Raw genomic sequence first — 23,086 nt, 5'->3', positions numbered from 1 at the left:
TGATCAGTGCATCAAAATCACTTTTCTAACCATGATCCTTTAAACGTTGTGTTATGAAAACAAGAATAGTATAGGAGACACTCAAGGAGAATTATTCACACTGTCTAATTTATTCTGTGGCTCTGAAGGGTGCTCTATGAAGTCTAATAAAATTAACCCCGAAAGTGTCATTAAGACTTAAGATTTTTAACAGAAAGCCTGTGTTATGAACTATGGATGTGGAGTTCTAACTAAATATGCTGTTAAGTCCCATTATGGGAAGTGTAGGATCTAGTGTTTTTGGATCCATACTCCAAGTATTAGGGACCAAAAGTCTTGACCTCTGCTGCTTCACTTTCAACCATTCCTTTTTAAACCGGTCACATGTGAGTCCCCCACCTTTATCAAAGTGCAGTGCGAAATTGCAGTAATGCCTCTCACTTGACACTGTCTGTTATCATCAAAAGCACAAACCCAAGACTCCTGCACTGGCTGCACTATTCTAAATGACTTGTGCATCATTTTATACAAAATGCAGCCTGACATATTTGGCATCTTTCTAAACTTCACTGCACAGTTTGACTTTGTATTGAATGTCCCATCTAGTTTCTCAGTCCCTACATGATCATAGTAAAGTGTTTTCGGGGTAATGTGTTTAAGTCTCCTTATAAGTTTGGTGGTAGTCCCACTTTCCCTCCTTTGTGGATTGTAATCCCATGTGTTAACAGTAGCAGTTTAACAGACTTGGCTGCTTTCCATCTGTCATACAGTAACGCCTCCCATTTCTATAAACCACAGAAACTTCCCCGTGCTTGTTGACAGGTGGGTAGATTAAACACAGCATTCTGATGAAAATGGCAAGCAACATTATGCCTCAGTTGCCGTGAACATGAATATCATGTGTTGGCCCCCGCCCTCCTTCCCTTCTCCCCTCTTTATCTTCTCCCCCTCTCTCTGCTGTTGGTTCCTACCCTCCTCCCACGGTGGGGCCTATTTTGAACCTGGAAATCCCACATACCAGAAGGACTGTGTGGTCCCTCTGCAGTGGAAGTGTCACAAATAGACGCGCACGCCAACACACACACATGCACAAGAAGACATACAAACTTCCACCCACATGCCCCCATGTTCCCCACCAATACACATCAACACACACTCCCTGTTATTCTGACTTCTGCAGAGCGCCTCGGCCCGGAGGAAGCTGCTCACCGCTCTCCCAACACCGGAGCAGCTTGACATTGTGGTTATCAAAACACCAGAGCCGGACTCTGTTGTTTTTATCTTTTCTTTCTTTGTTTGCTTTCAATTGATGTAGATAACCATCCGCTTTTTGGGCTGTCACAGGAAGGTTCCTTCTTCCTTCCTTTCCAGGGGAATCTTCATACTGTCCGGGCAGAGGCCACCATGTGCTCGCACATTTCCCAATCTCTGTGCTTAGCCAAGATAGCGCCGGACACAAGCTATTTTGAAGGTGCCAATCAAAAATCAAGACTGAAAGGGAAACTCTGTCTTTTGGGTGTATAATTTACTTGTGTACATCTGTATCGTTGAAAAGACATTAGATCTCGGCGATTTGAGCCCCCAGAGAGCTCTTCTCACTTTGCAAAGTAGTTTGTGTGTGTGGATCCTGTTCAGTCCAGCAAAGCCCTGTTTCCTACTGTGTTTACACTGACTATACTGGGCTTCACTGTGTAGAGGAGGAGAGGAGAGAAGGGGTCACCCACTTTAATCTCACTGAAGTGTCTCCCTTTGATTTTTACCATATTAGTCGACTTCCCCTCGTGCTCTCCCCTCTCGACTCGCTTCGCTGACTCTCTGGGTCAAAAAGAAGACGGAGGGATGGAGGCAGAGGTTGCAGAGGGAGAGAGGGAACCTGAGAAAGTTAAAGGGGGAAGATAAAGACGGGAGGAATGAGAGGATTACAGCCAAGTTGGAGAGAAGTGGATTAAGAGGGAGTTGTAGAGGTGGGAGGATAACTTTCAGAAGCAGAGGGAGAGAGCCGAGCCGCCTGCTGTGGCAGTTATGTAGCCCTGTTCAGCCTCTTGCCAGTTGTCTCCCCTCGTTTTAGTGACAGGACTAGGCTGAAAAGAAGAAGGATTCTTATATTATATTCTCAATTTTTATTTGCTGTGCTGCTTTACTCCAGAGAATTGTCATCAATGTTAATAATTTTCTAGGCTTTGTAGGATTTGGAGGAACCTTAGCTTCGCACAGACATGTGGAATTTTCACATTTTGAAACTCAACCCACTGCTTAGTCCCTGAAAATGTGAAAGTAACAGTGACACGTGCAGATTGCTCAGACAGAAGCACCCTCCACGTTTTCAGTAAATCAGACACACTTGCACCTCTCCAAAACCCCCAAACAGCCAGCACTATATTAACCATATAGTTTGCAGAATTACGAGTGCTGGTATCCATGCCAGCAGCTGCAGCACCAGTATAAGCTACATTAGCTGAACCATTCACTGTTTCAAATACAATTTCTTTTGACAGGAACATCACTCATAGTTTGAAGCTGATTGAGACAATTGGTTTTCATGATTTTAAGAGTCACTGCCTGCATGGTGTGCAGATTATTTCACTTTTTTCCATTCACATTTGAGTAGTTTGGAGCAGTCTTTCCTGTATATGGGTGATAAACTGCAGTTTCCTGTCTGTCCTCACGTCCCCTGTGAGCTCATGGTACAAGGTGCTCTGTTTGTATTTATATGACAGCGAGTTTCAGTGATGATATGCGTAGAAACAGCTAGCCTGACCTTATAAAGCAACTATAAAGTTCACTAAGTAACATGTCTCATTTTCTTTCCAAAAACTGAACTGAACTGTAGAAATGAAATGTTTTTAGCGGGGCTTTGCTGACCTGGCAGAGTGAGGTTTGTACACTTTGTATAGAATAAACAAGCAAGATCTAATGATCTGTGTTCATTGGAGCGCCTCAGAGGTGCTGGTAATTTGTGATCTTTGGACAGAGCAAGGCAGGCTGTTTCTCCCTGCTGCCACTCTATATGCTAAGTAAAGCAACCATCTCCTGACTTCATATTTACCACACATACATGATGTTGGTTTCAATCTTCTCATGAAACTCTCAGCAAGACAGCAAATAAGTATTTGTTCATTTTGCTTCCTGTCGCATGGTAGAATTCATCATCTATAGCCTAATCATATACCATTTATGTCATTCAACATCATTTTGGGCAGTTTTTTTCATTGTGCTAAAAGAAAAATATCTACAAAATATGACACACGCGTTCCACATGCTTAATTTCCATTGTTACATCTTCATCTTAATGTAGACACTTCACACTCTCTGGTCCTAAAACGTGAAACAGGTATTTATCAAGGTTTTTCATTGGTCTGACTGCCTCATGGAAGCAGGTCACACTAGCATGATTTCCTTCTTGCAGCAACAGGAGCACAAAGAAATCTCACATTTCAATTACAGCCCCTTCAGGAGCCATCAAGAGCACGGCTAATGAAAGTCCACACTTTCCTCCTCCACTTTTCTGTGACGCACCGAGGTCACTTGTGTTTTCATACTATAATTCCTACACATGGACTAGCAGCAGGAAAAAGAGCAGCGGTAATAAAAGAGAAAGTCAAAGTGCTTTAGCAGCTGGAACAATGAGCCACATACCACCACAGACCTTTATTTACCCTTTAACTTTCTGCAAAAGCACAATCTGCTGGAACTTCAAAGTAAAGGCTGCAGACTCTATCTAAGATCAACAGTTATTTTATCATAAATCCAGAAAAGTAAATACATTTAGGAGGTGCTTTTCTTTTGCATTGATTTTTACCCTTTGAACCATTTCACGCAAAGTTCACCACCCTTAATCAAAACATTGACACATTTGGAATCAGCTGAACCTGTTAGAGTGACAGCAGTTTGTCAATGTGCCAGAAATCTGCCTTTCTTTACAATCAAAAGAAATCCAGTACATGTACATCCATTGTAACAGTACAAACAGGAAATAAAACTTGCTTATGCACCATGGCTTTACATGGTGTTGTAACATCCATAATATATCATCCAACCTCAGATAAAAAAAATCAGGTGTGGTCCACAGTGAACTCATGGACTTCCTGTTTACATCACACTAAGGCATGATGGAAATTTTGCAAAATCTAAAACTATAATGAGCTCAATAAAAGTTAGCTTTTTGTTTGTTTGCTTTACTCGGTCAATGCAGTTTTTCAATGTACTGTTGAACAGAATATCCTGCGGTATTTATATCCCACACTGTCCTCTGTCTTTTCAAATACAGATATTTTCTGTGTGTTGGAAACCTGTAGAAATACAGGGTTGCAACACAATTTCAGATAGTGTCAATCTTTTTTTCATAGTGCCCTAGAACAGATACTGTAGAACCAATGACATGCTAATCGAAGCCATTTCTCTAGGTGTCAGACTTATTCTGAAAATAGCAACATATTAAAGGTATAGCTTTAGGAACATTTTGGAAAATGCATGTGGTATGAGAAGATGAATATAACTCAAAAGTGTGACGCTGAAGTCAGTATGTGGTTAGCCTAGCTTAGCATAAAGACTGGAAGCAGCGAGAAACAGCTAGCCTGCCCAAGTTCACGCTAATTACAATAACATCTTGTATTTTGCACTTTTGGCACTTAAGGTGGACAATGGAACTGAGCGTAGTGACACTTAGTGAAGACTTCCCCTTGATCTACTGTGGCTTGGATTGTATCTCATTTGTATTTCACTTTGGACAAAAGCATTCGGTATTTATGCAACGAAGGTTAAAATCAAGGGCAACTGGACTTGGTTGAAGATACTGGAAGACGTTTTGTCCCTCATCCAAAGGACTTCTTCAGTTCTGACTGACTGGCAGGGAAACTCAGCTATTTAACCTCAGTGGGGTCGTTATCCCGGGTCATCGATACCGCTGGTTCGTTAGTGTTCCTTGTTGCTGTGACGACAGTCGTTACAGTCGTTAAGACTACCGGTGGCCAAGACTGAACGACCATCGTTGGTATCTTCACCTGAGGCCAAGAGGTTACGTTTGTTGAGTTTCCTGGGAAGTGATGAAAGGACAGCATTGTAAGTGGGGGATAAGTGGTGGCGTAGACCCCCTCCCCTGTTCAATGACGGCTTCTCAACCCTGGTGTAGATGCTTCCTTGACACCTCTTTCAAACCATCCATTTTCTCTGCCTCAAACGAGTGTCCTCTGTCCTTCAGATGTAAGTAGACTGCAGAGTCTTGACCTGAGGAGTTGGCCCTTCTGTGTTGAGCCATGCGTTTGTGTAGTGGTTGTTTAGTCTCCCCAATATACAGGTCTGTGCATTCCTCACTGCATTGGACCGCATACACTAGATTGCTTTTCTTGTGTTTGGGTGTGCGGTCTTTGGGGTGGACCAGCATCTGTCTTAGTGTGTTCTTGGGTTTAAAAAACACAGGGATGTTGTGTTTGTTGAAAATCCTCCTGAGTTTCTCTGATACTCCAGACACGTAAGGAATCACAATGTTGTTGCGTTTGACCTTCTTTTCCTCCTCCCCTGTAGTTTTGTTCTTCTTGGATCTTGTGGCTGTTTTCACAAAGGTCCATTTAGGGTGGTTCTGTTCCTTCTCTCTGGCTTGGGCGCTTGTTGGTATGGTTTCCGCTCTGTGGTGCAGTGTTCTCATGACGCCTAGCTTGTGCTCCAGTGGGTGGTGTGAATCGAAGAGTAGGTATTGGTCTGTGTTTGTGGGTTTTCTGTAAACACCAATGTGTACAGCGCAGTCCAGGAAGGCCAAACTGTTGTTGTGAACATCTTCTCGTGTGAACTTGATGTTACTGTCCACAGAGTTGATGTGTTCTGTGAAGGCTTGCACTTCCTGGCTTTTAATTTTGACCCAGGTGTCGTCCACATATCTGTACCAGTGGCTCGGTGCTGTTCCTCTGAAGGAGTTGAGGGCTTTATTCTCCACTTCTTCCATGTAGATGTTTGCCACAATCGGGGATACCGGTGAGCCCATGGCACAGCCATGCTTCTGTCTGTGGAATTCTGTGCGTCTCTCTATGAATCAGAAACTGATGGTTAATGAGCTCTTAATGTGTAATCAGTACTGCACAACAGTACCATAAAGATTAATCAACACCATAAAGACTTACTGAGCTCACTGGCTACACAGAGTGTAACTCTCCGTTACTCATTCAAATTTATTCAGTCTCTGTGGCACTAAATCAGCAGGTTTTATTTGTCTCTGAGGTTGTGTGTGGGTGTTAGCGCTGTGCTATTTCACGCTCTCTGTCCTGCCCCAAACTAGACTCTGTGTGACGGAATGTGTCTTGAAAGTATATTAACTGTGCTTCCTGTTAAATGAATAACACGGCCTATGCAGACTATGATCGGTGTCACACAAACACACACTCCCACCCGTATAAACACACACTGTTGAAGGAGAATCGGTAGTTTGACGACATGGGGGAGTGCAATGAGAATTCACGCGAGTGAAACTTGAAGTCCTCTGGTCTGCTTTCAAAGTTCAGTCCTACAGACGTGCTGCCATGTCAATTGATTTAACGATAGCACAGACTGCAGTGCATGCTGTTATTTTGTCTATGTCTTGGATTTCTGATATGTGAGGGCTGTTGTTGTTTGCAAGAAAGGAGCCCCTTTCATCATGATGAAGTGGCTATCGTCATATCAGACATCCTCTCTCTTTACTCAATCTGTAGTGGAGTCTCTTAAGAGATATGGGAGTATGTACATTTAGAACTGTTTATATTAACCAGTTTCACACTGATGATATCCATACTGTACAGCTACGGGAACCAGTGATGGAGCATAGCATTAGTTCAGGCAGTGAACTAGATCAAGTTCAGCAGCAACAAAATGCGGCAAAACGTTTATTTCATTGGAAACGGTGGTGTCATGAACACACTGTTGTGTACACAAGCGCGCTGATTTATACTGCTTTTTTAACACCACTGTGTTTACAAACTGTCGCAGATTGGGCTACTCCTCTGACACGCCCACCAAACGGGAGAAAACATACCACTTGCGAAACATTGCACACTGTTAGGAAACATGTCGTTAAATTAGAAAACGTTGCAAACCGGTGCAAAACGTTTTGAGATTGAACTCGCCCCCGGAAGTTGTCCATTGGCATTGGCTCGCTCACTAGCTTTGTGGCTATCAGCAGGCTCTCACTCCCAGTTACGGCCACTTGCTCAGTGGCTGGACGCTTCAAACTATGACGCTGTAGATACCTCTTAGCATCAGTTTCGCACATGCAGGGTTCTGTGGCCAACTTATCAATAATAATATTCGACGTCTGGTTAGACTTTCAAAATAAAGCTAGCTGAGAACAGGTTGTTAACATTGTGAAACAGCACCAAAACTACTTAGTCAGAGAAGTAGAAGATCATGAGTTGTATCTTAGTTATGTAAGTTAAGTTATGTAGTCAACATTGACTATTGGTTTCACACCACAAACAGCAGTCTACTGTGTGAAAGTCCTGTATGACCCATCCAACCACACTGATCTCCTCCTTCCTATATACTATGTCACCTGACAGCACTGGCGTGTTTAGTGTGATCATACTGTATCTATGCTGGTATACAGCATGGCAACTTGACACATGCCGTGCCAACTGCCACCTCCACCACCCCACAACTAAGACTTAATGTTCAAGTATTTTTGTTGAAGGGGAATTTGTTGATGCATCCTTCCCCTCCTCAGAGCATTCTTTTTTTTGCCAAATAACAATAAGAGATTTTAGACAGCTCCTTGACACATAGTTTGATCACAGTTTTGTTCATGCTAGCATATGTTCCTTAATCAGCAATACAATCCAGGAATGTGTCTATATTTCACTTAAAGCCCCTCTTCACTCAAAAAGTAGTATTTCTCTTTGTTCCTTCACTTTGATGTTTGAGCCAAACTGTGCAGAATGATGATGTGTTTGACACTAGAAGGCTGTTTGCACATTCATCCGCTGAAAGGGGGAAAGTTTCTCTGTGCTTGCCTAAACATTTAGTGGGCGTACGACGTCACAACTAGTTTGGAGCCAATCACGGTCCAGTTTGCGACTTACAAAAGTGTGATTTGGAAACTTGAAGCCTCCATTGCATACAAACTGAGAATGGACTTTGGACTTTCAGTGAAGCAGGAGGCGCCTCATTTTTCAATGAGTGAGAAAGAGTATATATTCTACTTTTTTGCTGAAAATCCCCGTCATATGTAAATTGTTATTCAAAGCTGAGGTTTCTTAAGTGGATCTTTAAGTTTCCCCAAACAATCAAGATGTTCATATTAGATGAAATGTTCAGTAGAGCAGTGTATCCCACATTTCAGGCTCAGTGCCATATAAAGAGCCTGTGGATTAAGTAAAATCAACTTTACATTTGTAAAAAAAAAAAAATAAACAAACAAAAAAAACGCTGATGACTAAAAATCAGGTTGCAAACAGCATTTCCCAAAAGACCAAGATGGTCACCAATTTAATGGCACCAGCACAACAGAGTGAGGCTAGGCAAGTGGCAGGCTGAACTGCTACATAAACAGAAGAGTGTTAGTGATATGATGGATAAGAGAGAAACAGTTACAATGATGTATAATACAAAAACCGCAGGAGTGCAGTGTACTGGTAAAATCTAATGGGACTTGTAGTTTTTGGATGCTAGCCCAGGAACACATTTCACTTTTTCAGAAATACAAAAGAAACAAACTCTCAATGAAGTACTGCTTTTAGCTAAAGAAGTGTGTGGAGCAGCTGCTAGCCCAGGCATCGTAAGGACTCGTACCAAAACCTTCACTGCTGTTCATTTCAAGTGTATGAAAAGCGTATGTAAGTTGTACAGAGCTGGAAGGAATTCAGTGTCTTTCTCAATGAAGCCGAACCAGGGCAGATGCTTGGCGACACGGAGGCTTAGACTCAGACCTCCCAGCTGAAGGAAGGTTTCTTGAACTCTAAAGCCACCCTGCTGCACCACAACACCTGCACACTATACACAGAGCTTCTATCCCACCCTGTAAGTAAGCCTTTTTGAACACAAAAGCCACATGGAGACCTTTTCTAGATGAAAAAAATGTGATTTAGTTTCTTACAAAGCCTGTCCAAGGCCAGCAATCTTGGAGTCAGAGAGGCAGGTCTGAACAGGTCACAGACCAGAGGGAGATCAGAGAGGCGAAAGCAGCTCACGTCATGCTTAGGAGAATGACAGGGATACGATTGTACTGATTACACCGCCAGCCCAGGCACCACATGCAATACCTTCCAGCCAGCCAGGGTGATGATATCAAACAATGTAACCGTACCTCAGGAAAGATTATTCCTTTAAATGAGGCTTGAGGATTATAACTACATATTTCAGCTATAACCTGTTAAACATAAAAAGAACATCCAGTAAATGAAAAACAAGGACATGCAGAGTCATCATCTCTACCAAGTCTGTGCAGAAGTTTATGATTAGCCATGTTAGTCATGTAGGTTGTTTTTTTTTTTTTGGAGACCTTGTGACTCATTTGTTTGATGGGTTTGACTTCACATTTCACAGACATGTCCAGTCTCTTACTTCAAGAAAATCCACAGCATTTGCAAAAGATCAGTAAACACTACACTTCCTGTCTTTGATGCATGAATGGAAAAAAGCATTTTTGGAGGCATTTTAAAAGATTCTGTGATGTTTGGGGTAATGTATCTAAAGTGGTTTGATCTAAGGAATTGCTGTAACTTGGCCCAGGCTGCCTTCTGATTCAGCTGTGGTTGTGTTGATGGTTTAGTGTGGTCATGGCCTATTTTTGCTTGGATCAACAGTTTTCTGAGGCTCCATAATTACAGCATATATGACCTGGTTGATAAGGGCACACAGTGGAGGTGTTGCCCCGCTTATCTGTGTTGCCAGTTGTCTGTGGTCCTGACCTTGTTAAATTCAGGCAGCTGATGCTTTCCTGAGGTTCCAACCCCACTGCGTGTTGTACAGTTTGTAGTGTACAGCATCATCAGACCTAGTTAGATGTGTCCCTGTTTGCAGCAGGAATTCTACTAATTTGTTGAAAACTGCAACCAATTAGCAGCGTTCTGTATAACTTGCATACCAGGGCTGAAGGCTTGAGACTTGGACGTGAATTAGAATATAGTCACTGTAAAAATGGTAATGCCTCTGTGCATGCTCTCTCCTCATATATTTGTGCCTGATTATGCGCTGTGCATTGATTGCTGCCACACCTAATCAACCTAATTTCCAGCAACAGCAGGCAGATTTTTTTCCAGAAAAGTTTCTGATAATCCCACTTATACCGGCCCGGCACAAAACAGTAGACAGAAAAGGGAGGTGATCATTAGTGGAGCATTTAACAGCCAAAAGGAGAGAGAATATTTGAATTACATTCATCAGGTGGCTAGAAACACGACTCCAAATGAATGCTAATGTTGATTGCGGCTCAATGTGTTATTAGGCAACTGTTTGCTAACACTTGGGCCCATATCAACTTTACAAGGTGTTGATATGTCAGTGTTGTGTTTACAGCTTGTAAAAACAAATGGTCAAAAGAACAATTAATTAGTCAAAACTTAAACTGCAGCTCTTTGTTTTCAGCCGTCCAATGAATTTTAAGCAATTTTAATAATGTAAAGTGTAAAAAGTGCCAGAGGCTGCAATGGTCAACGCAAAATGAAAGTGTTGGACAGAAACAAAATAACGACAATGTAACACTTTAGTAAGAACACTCCAGTCAAGTTTTATTTCAACACAATATCAATTTGGCGGTGTGACTCTGCTCATGTGAATAAATGACAAACCTGACACGGACTGCAGCAGGTGGGGCAGATACATTGAGATGAACAAGATAGGTTGTGGACAGATAGGACGGTTTATGAAACAGAACGTCTCCCATTCTTGACTGAACTTAAACTTCAAATAGTGGGGCTGAAATTATGAAGTTTGAAAGGAAAAACCTATATCCTTGGATGCATGAATATAGTCAGTAAATTTCACAGTTATGAGATACTTGCAGTGATACAGCTGGTGTGACAGTGTCACCAGGTCACCAAAAGCATGTTTATGATGTGTGGAATTACTATTTGTTGCATAATTTATTCATTAACCAATTGATGTTCTTTTGCGTTAAGCCAGAGCAAGGATTTTGAGAATTGGCATGAAAAATTGCTGTGTTTTCTGTTATATAACCGATAACAGTACTTGCCTGAAACATGAAGCCAACCTGATGGATACTTTTGTGTGTGTTCTGCAGGTATGCCGCCTTTTTTCCCCATGAGTCAGCTTTGTAAGTTCTGTGATCTGGAGCCTTCCTCCTGTAGCGGTACAGGGACCTGCATGTCCAACTGCTCCATCACATCCATCTGTATCGAGAGCACAGAGGTCTGTGTTGCTATCTGGTAGGTACCTGAAAGAAGAAAACTGCCTTCATCTCTCAGATGTGATTTACTAGACAGCTCTTAATGTATCGATTCATTTCATTACATCTCGACTCTGTCTGTCTGCCTGTCTCTTAGGAGGAAGAATGAGACGGGCTTCTCCATCGAAACTCTCTGTCACGACCCGTCCAAGCCACTGTATGGCATTATGCTGGATAACTACAACAGCTCCACCTGTGTGATGAAGGAGAAGAACACAACGAGTGGGATGGCTCACTTCTGCTCGTGTACTCACGAGGAGTGTAATGACCAACTGTTATTCTCTCCCAGTGAGTAAATGAAATTAACACCTTTTAATGAAGTTAAAGCAGAAAACAGAACAAAATTAATTATAATACATGTTATTATTAGTCATCAGGTGGTCAGAAACTCAACTCATGTTAATGTTGCTGATGTTGCCTGCTCTGCTGAATGTGTAAATATGTCGTTGTTTGCTAACTCGAGGTGGCCAAAGCTGAGGTTGCTTTAAAGGATAAGGCTGGCATTACTTAGGTAGAATTTGTCGGTTGCTGTTTGTAAACACACCGTTCAAAGTTTGCCCAGGGCTCAACGAGTGTGCAAGAGAAAGAGAGAGAGAAGCGGTGGCCGAGCGAGCTAGAGGGTGCATGGCAAGAGGGAGCAGCATTACAGAAAACAAATGACTGAAACAGAGAAATTGTACCATATTTTCAAATTTTTTGACAGAGCAGTTACGTTCTAAAGCACAAATAAACAGCCACTGGTCATGCTTTATGCCCCGTCCTCGGTCAAACACACACACACACCTGCAGCTCTTTATACATTCATGGCACAGACAGACAGCAGGGAAGAGAAAGACGATGTAATCTGCTACTTCCTGACCTCACACCCTGTGTGCTGTTGGCTGTTTGGACGGGGTTCACACACCCACTGCCCAAAGGCTGTCGCCCAGAAATGTCCTGAACACAGCAAAATAAGAAGAAAATAGGAAAATACAGGAAAGGGGCAGGGCCTCTGCAGATACACTTGTAATGGGTCATAAGTGTTGACTGAGAGGGAATGTTGTTGTAAGTCTATACATTGTTTTTTTTGTTTTTTTAAGAAAATCCTAGTCATTCTACCTTAAATCATTAAGTTTTCGGTCCTGGTTGATTTGGTGACCTACTTACTGGTGGTAACAGTAAATGTGGTTTATTAATACAGCTCATAGAATTATTTTCAATAAAGAGTGAATGGCCCTTTTCCATCAGTCTATGGAGCCCAATACTGACGCTTTCAGAAAAAGTGAAAAAGCGGAGCTATTTGACACTGTGAGACGCTCCGGTGCTCCCGTTAGCGCCTGTATGAGACGCTTTGGGGTGTCTCGTACAGACCGGAAGTGCGCTAGCAAGCTAGCTAGCTACATTTGTCTTAAAGGTGTTGACAGCCCCCCGAAGCCCCCTACTCTTACCATAACCATCAGAAATGTTAGTGCCTAAACCTCACTGACTTTATGCATGTCGACCGGCTAACCCTACAGCTGTGCACTTCATCATGGCCATGCTAGCAGGTAGGGTTAGCCTCCTTTGTGTTGCTGCGACGTGTTTCATATGGACGCTGAAGGGTACCTTTAGCGTAAAATAATTACACTTCGTCATGCTGTCTGAAAGTGTCGGTAATGACGCACTGAGATGAGAACGTGTTGGTCCATGAGCAACCATGATCTGAGTTTATGCTGCACATGGCCAAAGTCCTTATAGGCAAGTCATGCCTATAAGAGCCAGAACTGCACTTTTACATAAAAATGACATGACTAGAATCACCAATAAAATCTGATAAAAATCACTGGAAGAAATTGACGACATTGCCTCAAAATAAGGTTTAAAAAGCGTTTTTCCCAACCGCTTATATTTCTACTGCGCTTGCGTAGTAGGCCCTTTACGTCAGTGGACTCACATGATTGGCTTTCTAGCAGGAAGGGCGGGACATCCGGCCATCTTTGGCGTTGGGGTTTTGGGGGTTTTCCCTATAGAGTTGTATTGAGGATGTATTGAGAAGTGGCATGTCTCCCCTAATTAACATCTCTGACGTGGCATGAGTCTGCAAACAGCAGGACACAGTAAAAGGAGTTGCTTACTTCGTCGAGGTGCCATAGGCTCATCGTGTTATCTCATTCTGTGATAGTGACTTAACAAACATTTATTTAAATAAAAATCTTTGACTGTAACTTTAATATTTTTCTTATCTCCCACATATTCCATGAAAAAAACAAACCAACAATGTGTTAGTCTTACTCAGTACTACCCTCTCTGTAGTACTGAAGGAATATGTCACCCGGTGCAACAGCGTGGCTGACTCTGAATATATCGGATGTGACTGCCTACACAGGAAGAAAACAGACATATGAATGGTAACCACATCAACTTTCAACTAAGCTTCAAAGTTGCACAAAAGTGCACGTCTGTTCAACCAACCATAAAGTCAACAGGTTATCTGTTCAGACAGCTGTATAGTTTATCAGAAACTGCCAGCATTTGCTTCGGAATGATACATCTCCACTCCTTCTTCATATTTCAGCTGTAAATGTGTAAACATGTAAATCATTATTCATCTTAATTGTCATCTTCTCGCCCCCTCCTGCTTCTTTGAGTTACTTTCTCTCCAACCACAGGGAAGGAAACTCTGTGTGTATTTTGGCATGTGAAGCTGTTCACATGTGTTTCAGAAGTTGTGGGTGGGTTTTTTAAAAAAAGGTCTCATTATGGTCGCCACTGTCTTGTGGAGAGTGCACTGTCATCGCAAACAGGAAGTGGAAACATGTGTTTGCATCACACGCAAACATCATTGGGGAATCCTCAGTGTGGTCACAGACGAGCAGCTGTGCGCGTTCTGCGCTAGTTGTTTGGGTGCTGCCTCTCACAGTGTTGAGAAGAAAAAATGCGTCTGTCTAAGCCTTCCAGAGTGTGTGTGTGTGTGAGTGTGTGTGTGAGTGTAGGTGAGTCTGTGTGCGTAGGTGTGTGCGTGTGTGTGGTTCTGTAGACCAGCCACACTGGAGAGCTCAGACATATGGTTTCCTGTCTGTGTTTAACTCAAATCAGAAACATCTCCAGCACATGGTGCACAGGCCCCACAGACACTGAACACCTCTGTAGTGCAGGACAGTGAGGTAGACTCAGTCTGCTGCTATTATTAAAGCAGAGTGGATTCCTCTTCTTCCCGCCCCACTGAACAAACTGTCACTTTTATCTTCTGCACATGTACTGTTTACTGCAAATAGTGTGGGAGGCTGAAGGCTGGCCAAGTGTTGAAACAAGTGACTAAGTGCATTGAGTCATGCAGACAGTTTGTGAGTTTTATTAGCCATGGTTTTTCAGATATCTCTCTCACTATCAGCTCCCTGCCACCATGCTATAGTCATGGATGGATTAAATTCTTCAGGGACCCCAGGCTAAAAAATTACAGGTGGGCCCCATTCCATCCATCTCCTACATTCTGTGCCTTGTATGTCTGTAGTGTTGCTTCCAATATTCCATCAAGTACAATGCACACAGCAGACTGCACATAGCATCTTTATTATAGGTAGAAGACCTAGAAACCAACCAGTAATATACACTCAGTGGCCACTTTATTAAGTACAAAGTAACCAGTCTTGAATCAACTTATTACTTTAATCGTCATGAAAAAGTAACTGCTCTTCTTCAGCTTCTGTGTGGACTGCGAATGACGTCCGTGGGATGGTATATGTCACACAGATTGGTTAGGACAACACTAAATAAATAATCTCCTTTCCTGACCGAAACAATGGAATGAAAGACACATGCCCGTTGGTGTAGGGAAACCCAGGTTCGACTCCCACTGCAACACACCCACCAATGTGTCCCTGAGCAAGACACTTAACCCCTAATAGCTCCAGAGGCGTGCAACCTCTGACATATACCTATAGCAATCGCAAGTCGCTTTGGATAAAGGCGTCAGCTAAATAAGTAAGTAAAATGTAAATGTGGAGACAATACAGAAAACAATAAAGTAATGAATCTGGGCTCCTTGGTCAGTTACATTGTACTACAATGGAGGTAAATGGAATTCTATTTATGGTGCTCAAAATAATGAACATTTCTAATATCAAAAAATCAGCAGTAGTGTGTACAGAACTCACACAATTTTGTGAATGTGAATAATATTTATTAGAAATATTTTCTCCAGAAGAGTCCCTATGAAAACGTGGGTTTTGAACATTTTAAGTGTAATTTGACAAATGACACCCCCAGTCACCTCCGTTGTATTTTGTATACCTCAAATCCCGGACAGACAAAACCTACTATAATGTCGAATATAATAAAGATATAATAAATTATCATGCCTACATACCAATGGAGGTAACTGTGATTTGTCATCTGGATGAACCGACCTTTCAGCTTTGAAATTCATACAATTCACCAAAACGTGTTCAAAGTAAAAAAGCTCGTCATTACTAACTTTAAGAGAAAACTACATGCATTAGCTAAAACACTGATGCATCAAAAGTGGCACCCTTGCTCCCTATTCCGCCCTTTATAATTGGCATGTTCTTGAATTTGTGATCCTCCCTTGCTTTCCTGACTTGCCTGTGGTGATGTCTGAGGCTCACAGCCACCAAACGCACCACATTTCAAAGAATCTGTGCTACAATTATTTGGTAAATTTGTGTTGCAAATTGAGCACCTCAAAGCATGACTTCACCAATAAACAGTGATTATGTGGGCAGTAAATTAGCTAGAATGTAAATATGCACGGCCATGTTGGTCGGCAGTTTTCCATTCACTGCACACATTTAGTTAACGAGCTGGAACTCTGATTTTGTAAGTGAGTGGGTACTCCTCTTCTGTTCAAACCTTAAATGAAACTCCAGAGCGTTATTTTTTATTTGTATTTTGTTTTGACATTTTGTTTTCAATTTCAGTTTAGTTTTACTAGCTTTTAAAGTGGGTTTGCTAGTTTAGTTTTTATTTTTTGAAAATGCTTAGTTATAGTTTAGTTTATATTAGTCTTTTTTGCTGCCATGGTGCCCCCCCTCAAGCCACAGACAACAGGTCCCCAATGGCCTGAAGGCAAGTATAACTGATAAGCAGTTATATTAAAATATAAACCTTTATTAATCCAAAAATATTTCTTACATATAAGAATATTTCATACAGCAGTAAATATGGCCAGACGACACGTTAACCCAGAGCAAGGGGGCTCAAGGGGGATCAATATAGCCTACTATGGCATGTACATCTCACACAAGGGTGAGCACCAAGCCAGGCCATAAGAGCAGAACAGAACAAATGACGAAAAGAAAACCACAAAGGCAGTAACTCACTACCTGCATTCCGAACAAAGCAACGCACAATTAACTCTCATCTTCTATACCCGCATATCCGTGCAGGGTCACCTTTCACATCTAGCTTTGGTTATTTCATTAGTTTTCAGTAACTATAATAACCTTGCTCCAGAGTTGCTCTGTAGCTGACGCTGCACTCTGATCCTGTCAATAAGCATGAGAGACAACGCTGGATGATAACATACAGGTACATAAAGACCTATTATAATAGGGAAACCCGAGCACTTCACTTCACTAAATTTAACATGTTCAGTTGCTTTATCATGGATGTGTACAGTAGTTTCTGTAAATCATAATCTATCTTTGTGTTTGTCAGTCTGTATCTCTTACTGAAACACACACTCACACACACACTCACACACACACACACACGCACAGCCCTAAGGGTAGGGGTTGTGGTTCCTTCCTCCCATTGAGGACACATGCAGCAGGAAGTTCTTGTTTGTTTATTGGACCACTGCTATGGCTTATTCCTCTACAAATGCCTCACATTGTTCTACCCCAGCATAACATTCCTATGACCTGCCTGTAATAGTGTTGTGCATGTGGTTTTTGTCTTGAGAGTCATACGATTCTCGTGTGGGTGTGTATGTGTGTGTGTGTGAGAGAGTGTGAGAGTGTGTCTGTGCACCCAAACATTTGCTACAAATGTCACCATGAGAGTGAACATTGTGATCCCACAGCGGCAAACACTAACAAGGCTTGCTGGTCTTGATTGACAGCTCAGTGGAAGCTGGCCAGAAGTTAATGAGATAGGGAGATTGTCACTGTACAGCTGTGTCCAGTTTTGAGATGAAAAGTGCATATTGTTTTAAACTGTCTTGGTTTGCTGCTTTCTTGCTTTACCATCATGCAGTGCTGCGTGTGATTTGGCATTAGATGGTAGATGTTACAAAATGTTGAGATTTAAAGCTGTAAAGACTATGTGCACTGTTAAAGGTGTTGCAGTGATGAGCCCACAAAAGATTCTCCCAGGTTAACTCTGCAGTTCATTGTTTTGGTTTTATAGCTCTAAACACTGAACTCTTATCAACCGCGTTTCCAGTGGCAGCAGGCAGCTGTCATTTAAAAATCTCTCATAAATCCACCAGCACCAACCAGCAGACAAACAGAGTGAACATTATAATGCTCCTAGCAGCTAAAGAGCCCAATATTTTCCTCTGGAGCTAAAAGGAGATTGAATAGTAGACATACATTGGTAAGGTGGCCAGAAACACAACTCCACATTAAAGCAGCAAGCAGTTATGTTCCTGTACATCAAGTGTGGACCACACCATGAAAATGTCATTTAAATCAAATGATGATTGTTACACAAGATTTAGGGTATGGCAGAAAAAAGAAAGAATAATTCCTTGCATTTCAATAGGGTATTCATACAGATCGTGCTCAGGCCTTAATGAATGCTGGTCTGGATCTGCTCTGATACAGAGGAAACTGCCAATATGACAAGGTAGTGTTCAGCACAATTGTCTGTAATATGTGTGTTTTTTGATGTAGATTGGACCCATGTGCAAATTATAATAAAGTATTCTATAAATATACTAAAGATTTTTTTATTATTACAATAAACTATTTTGAAGACTGTGTGTCCTTAATGTAGGTATGTACCCTTTCTATGTATTATAGTTTTTTTTTAATTTGGCATTTCATTGTGGACAGTAACGTTTTAAATTGATGCATTTTCATTTTGATTTCCTGCACTTTTCCCAATCATTGAGCCGTCTGGACACAGCGTTTGTTTCTAATTACGATCCTGTGAAGATGATTTGGAGCAGACTAACGCCGCCTTTCAGCCAGTGTCAGTTACACATGTGTTTTGGAGCTTGTGAACTACTTTCAGTGGGAGGGGAGGCATTGATAGTAAATACTGCCTTGTCATAGTAACATGCTATTTGTTTTAGTGCTGTATTTACAGCTGTGCTCTTGTGAAAGTCAGTTTTACATGCTTGGAGGCACGCTATGTGAGGAATGAGAGGAAAGTAGAACTAATTCATTTCTGACATGGATTCTTTTACTCGTACAGTCTGTATTTTTGCGCAGATGTCGCCTGATCTCCTCCAAGTCATTATATGGGTTATTTTGGCATCCTTTGTGATGAATGAAATCTTCCTCATGACATGAAGTGGGGATTTTGGTGTGTGTGGGGGGGGTGGGGGGCTGTTTTTTTATAATAAATAAAAATAAGTGATAAAAATAAGAAAAGGGGAAAATGCTTTATAATGACTTCTCGATGCAGCCGGCAAAGAGGAAGAGCAGAAGAAGACGAATATGGAGCGATAAAGGAAAATGTGGCTATGTGCATGTTCCAAGATCAGTTTTTTTATTCTCATTTTTTACAGTTCCTCCTTAACTGTGGAATCTTGGCTAGCCGACACTGAGTACATCAGTCATTCAGTCACACAGCAGACTGCTTTATAGAGAAATGACTCAAGCAGGACCACTCTAAGATGCATAAAAAGGAGGAAAAGAAGGGCAGTGTGAAGTAAAAAGACAGAATGGTGACCGGGACAGAGAGATTTGAGATGAGATGAGGAAGTAGAAAAATAGAAACAGCAACATGAGAGCTGGAAACACATGAGCCGTGTTTACTAAGCAGTCTTAGATGTAAAGGTAGTGCTGTTACCATATCAAGTACATAGTGAGTGTGATATTCACTTTTAGTCAGTGAGCCATGAAAAAGATCTGGTTCTTTAGCTGCTTTATTCATTCAGTGCGTTTACATGCACATTACTATCCCGGTTTTGAGCCTTATCCTAGTTTTGATCTGATGTTTACGTGGAACATGAGAAATCTGGCTATTCCTACATGATTCTAATAGTATCCAGGTCTCTCAGCATCCATGTGCAGTGTGTCTTGAATTCACACTATCACAGTCACTGTGTTCTGTACCAACACAGAAAGTTCAGAAATATGGCTGTTTACATGCTACAGTATTCTGGTTTCTATCAGAGTACCCCAGGTAGCGTTATCCAGGTTTCTTAAAAGCGGGTTAAGGGGTTATCCTTGTATCTTAAAAGCTGAAAATTACTTTTAATGCATTTCATGATTGACTTTATGAGAAATCAAACGGCCACAAGGTCAGTCGTACAGCTACTGTAGCAGCGTCTTATCAGCAAATAGCTTCTATTTTCATATCACCGTAAAGCCATCAACTGCTAGACATGACATCATCCTTCACCTGTTAGACATTAACATCTTCATGCCAATGTTACAGTTGGTTGACGCCAGGTGCACCGCAGGGAAGGGAAAAACAGTGGGTCATTACAATTTCAAAGATGCAAGGAGAATTTACAACACTAATCAGAATATGCAACAATCTAAAGCTGAAGGATCTCCGACTTTAATTTATCCATGATGGCAGGAGATTATTAATCCTACTGTGGATATTTTTACCTTGCATGATCACACAGCCAATACAGGATGGATTCAAGGCAGTCACATCTTTAAAGAGACAGAATCTAAAGCATGCAAATGAGATGCGCTTTAGTTAATGAGGCTGTTATATGACAGTTTGTGACCAAGTAATTGATAATAAATCACATCATAAATGAACCGCCGGCTTTGAATGGAAATGTTTGATCAAGTCACCATGAATAATGACATTTAAAGCCTCATTAGAAGAGTCTCGCCGGCACAGAACACAAACTGGCACAGTGAAGGCCTTTTGGAAGTGTGCTTTAACCTCCTCGGTGTTTATAATTGGTTCCATCTATCCACCCATCACCTGTTTAGAACATGAAATCATGTCTGGCTCTGTCATTTTCCGTGGAAAGTAGTTTGTCTTTAATATCCAACTCACTCCAATTTTGTTATTCACCAAACACTGTGAGGACCCGAGTAATTAGCAACTGGTTAGAGCAAAGAGCATGAGTCAGAGATGGCAGTGTTTGAAATCCCAACACACACACTCACCCATGGTGTGTGTAATTGCAAGCCGGAGGCGAAGATCCCTCTATTAGTCCCAATGATGTGTCAAATCTCATTGAACACTGCATGAGGAAACTCTGGCATTCTGATTGGAAAGGGCGTCCTATTACCAGTTTGCCTTGGCACCATCTGATTGGCTGTGTTTCGGCCTCAAATACACACACTGGCACACACTAATCATGGCAGAACGACAGCAAGGAAATAGACCTAAAACCGCAAAAACCTCCAGGCAATCTTAAAACCCTTAAAGCATACACACATGTACAGACACATGGAATTTGAGAAGAAGTGTCTGAGTGTCTGGCAGTCTTATTTCGCAAACCCATTTTACTACCAGGCGTTTGAAGTTGTGTCAAATCTAAAAATCTCTGCGTGTGTTTGTGTTTAGTGTTTTTGATTTATTGCTTCCACAGCTTTGCCCAGAGCAATTTCACTCTTACTGCTTTACAATCAGTCTCGCTCTCTTTAGCTCTCTCTTTCACAAACGCACACACGCTACACAACCACAAAATGAAGATATTGTTTATCCTACTCTGGATTATTTTACCTTGCATGATCACACAGCCAATACATGATGGATTCAAGGCAGTCACGTCTTTAAAGAGAAAGAGTTTAAAAGATGCAAATCAGATCTACGGAAGTTAATGATGCCATTTAATCCTATGACAATTTGTTGCTTTGAGCACAGTAGTTCAAAATATCTACACCTATCACAGCACACGGTTATAATACTATTATAATAAAGGTTATTATTGTAGTAAGTATTATTGTGACAGAGATAGTATTTAATTTTTATTTCACACAGTAGTTCAGTCTTTGCGACTTCTTGGTGCCATTGCAAATGAAGCTGCGTCCAACCATGTTGTTGCATCAACGCCATAGACTGTATATAAGAAGCGGGCGTCGTCATCGTGACGTCACCCGCTGGTTTGTGGACTGCCGTTTTGAAGGCTCGAGTTTGGCCGATAGGCACCGGACATGACCATATTTGGACGAGACGGTGGAGGCCGTGTGTGGAGCTAGCTAGCTTGCTTAGCTAGGTGTATCTGTAATTCATGTTAACTGTCATTTTAACAGGGCTGATAACTTTGTCTAGCGAACAACAGTCTTAAAACTAAATGTACTCACCAGAGAAAGTGAACAGCCAACTCCTAATAAGCTTTTTCAACGGCGCTGGTTAAATTTACACAGTGCCGTGGGTACGAATTACTCTAGGCTACATGAACATCATGTTGTACTGAAGACTTGAAACTAGCGACTGAGACCGTAAGCTCATTATGAAAGTGTTTACTGAGGTAATAAATCAGCTGAGAAGTAGCCTCATTTTACCATTATTTCTAATGGACCGGAAGCTCCCAGTCACAAATAAAGTAAATGTTTCTTTTTTTGCATGTGTTCTGCTCTATCTCCCCCAAAACTGACAATTCAAGCTAACTGTGAAGCTAGCTAGCTTAAAAACACGACAGCATTTTAACTGACAATGCAAAAGCCAACAAAGTTAGCTTATTAATGCTAATTAGACGTTTATAGATATTGTGTTTATATCTTCATAACATTATCTTCATCTTCAACTGCATGTGTGTTGTCTTTTTTTGTCAAGGACCACAATGGAAATAAGTTGTAGACTTTACTGTGTTATTCTTTCTTCTCATTTTTGCAATGTCAAATAAACCAAATTAAAGACTTATTAGCAATACATAGGCTATGTGGGAATATCTGAATACAAAACAGATGCAGGATTGTGCGACTTCTTCACTGGTCAGTCCTTGGTCCGAGCTCCTCCAGCCTGCCAATGTGGCAGCTTCAGGAGGGTATGTTCCCTTGAGAGACTGAGTGAGACACTCTTTGAAAAGGTGCCCGGCCAGAGCAGACCGGGTCGAACCAAACCGAGGCAGACAGGCACTCGACTGTTTTCTCCCCGCCGCTGGAGCTCTGAGGGTTGGCTGCCTTTCTGTCCGGACTGGCAGTCAGAGTAGAGGTAGTTAATGCTATAGCTCATGAAGCTGTAAAGGCTGCTCACACTGTTGGCAGTGTCCATTGTATTGGCCTACTGACTGAGTACATAGTCAGCTCCCTACTGAGATCACAAACTTAGAGATACAGACACATATATATATATATATTAAACTCATTGTTATAATGGAAAGTACGACTTACAACACTCCATGGAGCAGGGAACAGCATGTTGTTTTCATAGCATGGCCTCAAGAATGACTTCCCTGTGGTTGGCTGGCTTGTGTTGGACAGTTACTATGTGAGTAGTGGGCGGAAATGGCAGCGTGCTACTGCGGCTGCTGCACTCAGCAACCAAAACACACATATTAGACCGTGTCCTTTAAAGACTTTCCTTTACACCACTATCTTCCCTTTTAGTTACTTTTCTGTGGAAATAGTGCATTTTATGAAGAGGAGGGATGTATTCAATGAAATGTGTATGCATGTTCGATAAAACATTGCAAAATGGCATCCACTTTGGATTTCATACTACAAATTACTAATT

At 41.6% G+C, this 23,086-nt stretch overlaps 1 protein-coding gene across 1 annotated transcript in view; it reads left to right on the top strand.

Annotated features, from left to right (window-relative positions):
- The window catches only part of tgfbr2b (transforming growth factor beta receptor 2b), a 39,837-nt gene that overhangs the window by 898 nt on the left and 15,853 nt on the right, over positions 1-23,086 (top strand). Inside the window, exons 2-3 of the mRNA XM_038712273.1 lie at positions 11,177-11,321; positions 11,439-11,629. Of these exons, the coding sequence (XP_038568201.1) occupies positions 11,177-11,321; positions 11,439-11,629 (336 nt within the window). The remainder of the gene's footprint in view (positions 1-11,176; positions 11,322-11,438; positions 11,630-23,086) is intronic.

The sequence above is a fragment of the Micropterus salmoides genome, unplaced genomic scaffold, assembly GCF_014851395.1.
Source record: "Micropterus salmoides isolate LMB-PRFRI ecotype aquatic unplaced genomic scaffold, ASM1485139v1 Ms_hic_scaffold_11, whole genome shotgun sequence".
Lineage (NCBI taxonomy): Eukaryota > Metazoa > Chordata > Actinopteri > Centrarchiformes > Centrarchidae > Micropterus > Micropterus salmoides.
This window is presented reverse-complemented; position numbering and strand designations above follow the sequence as displayed.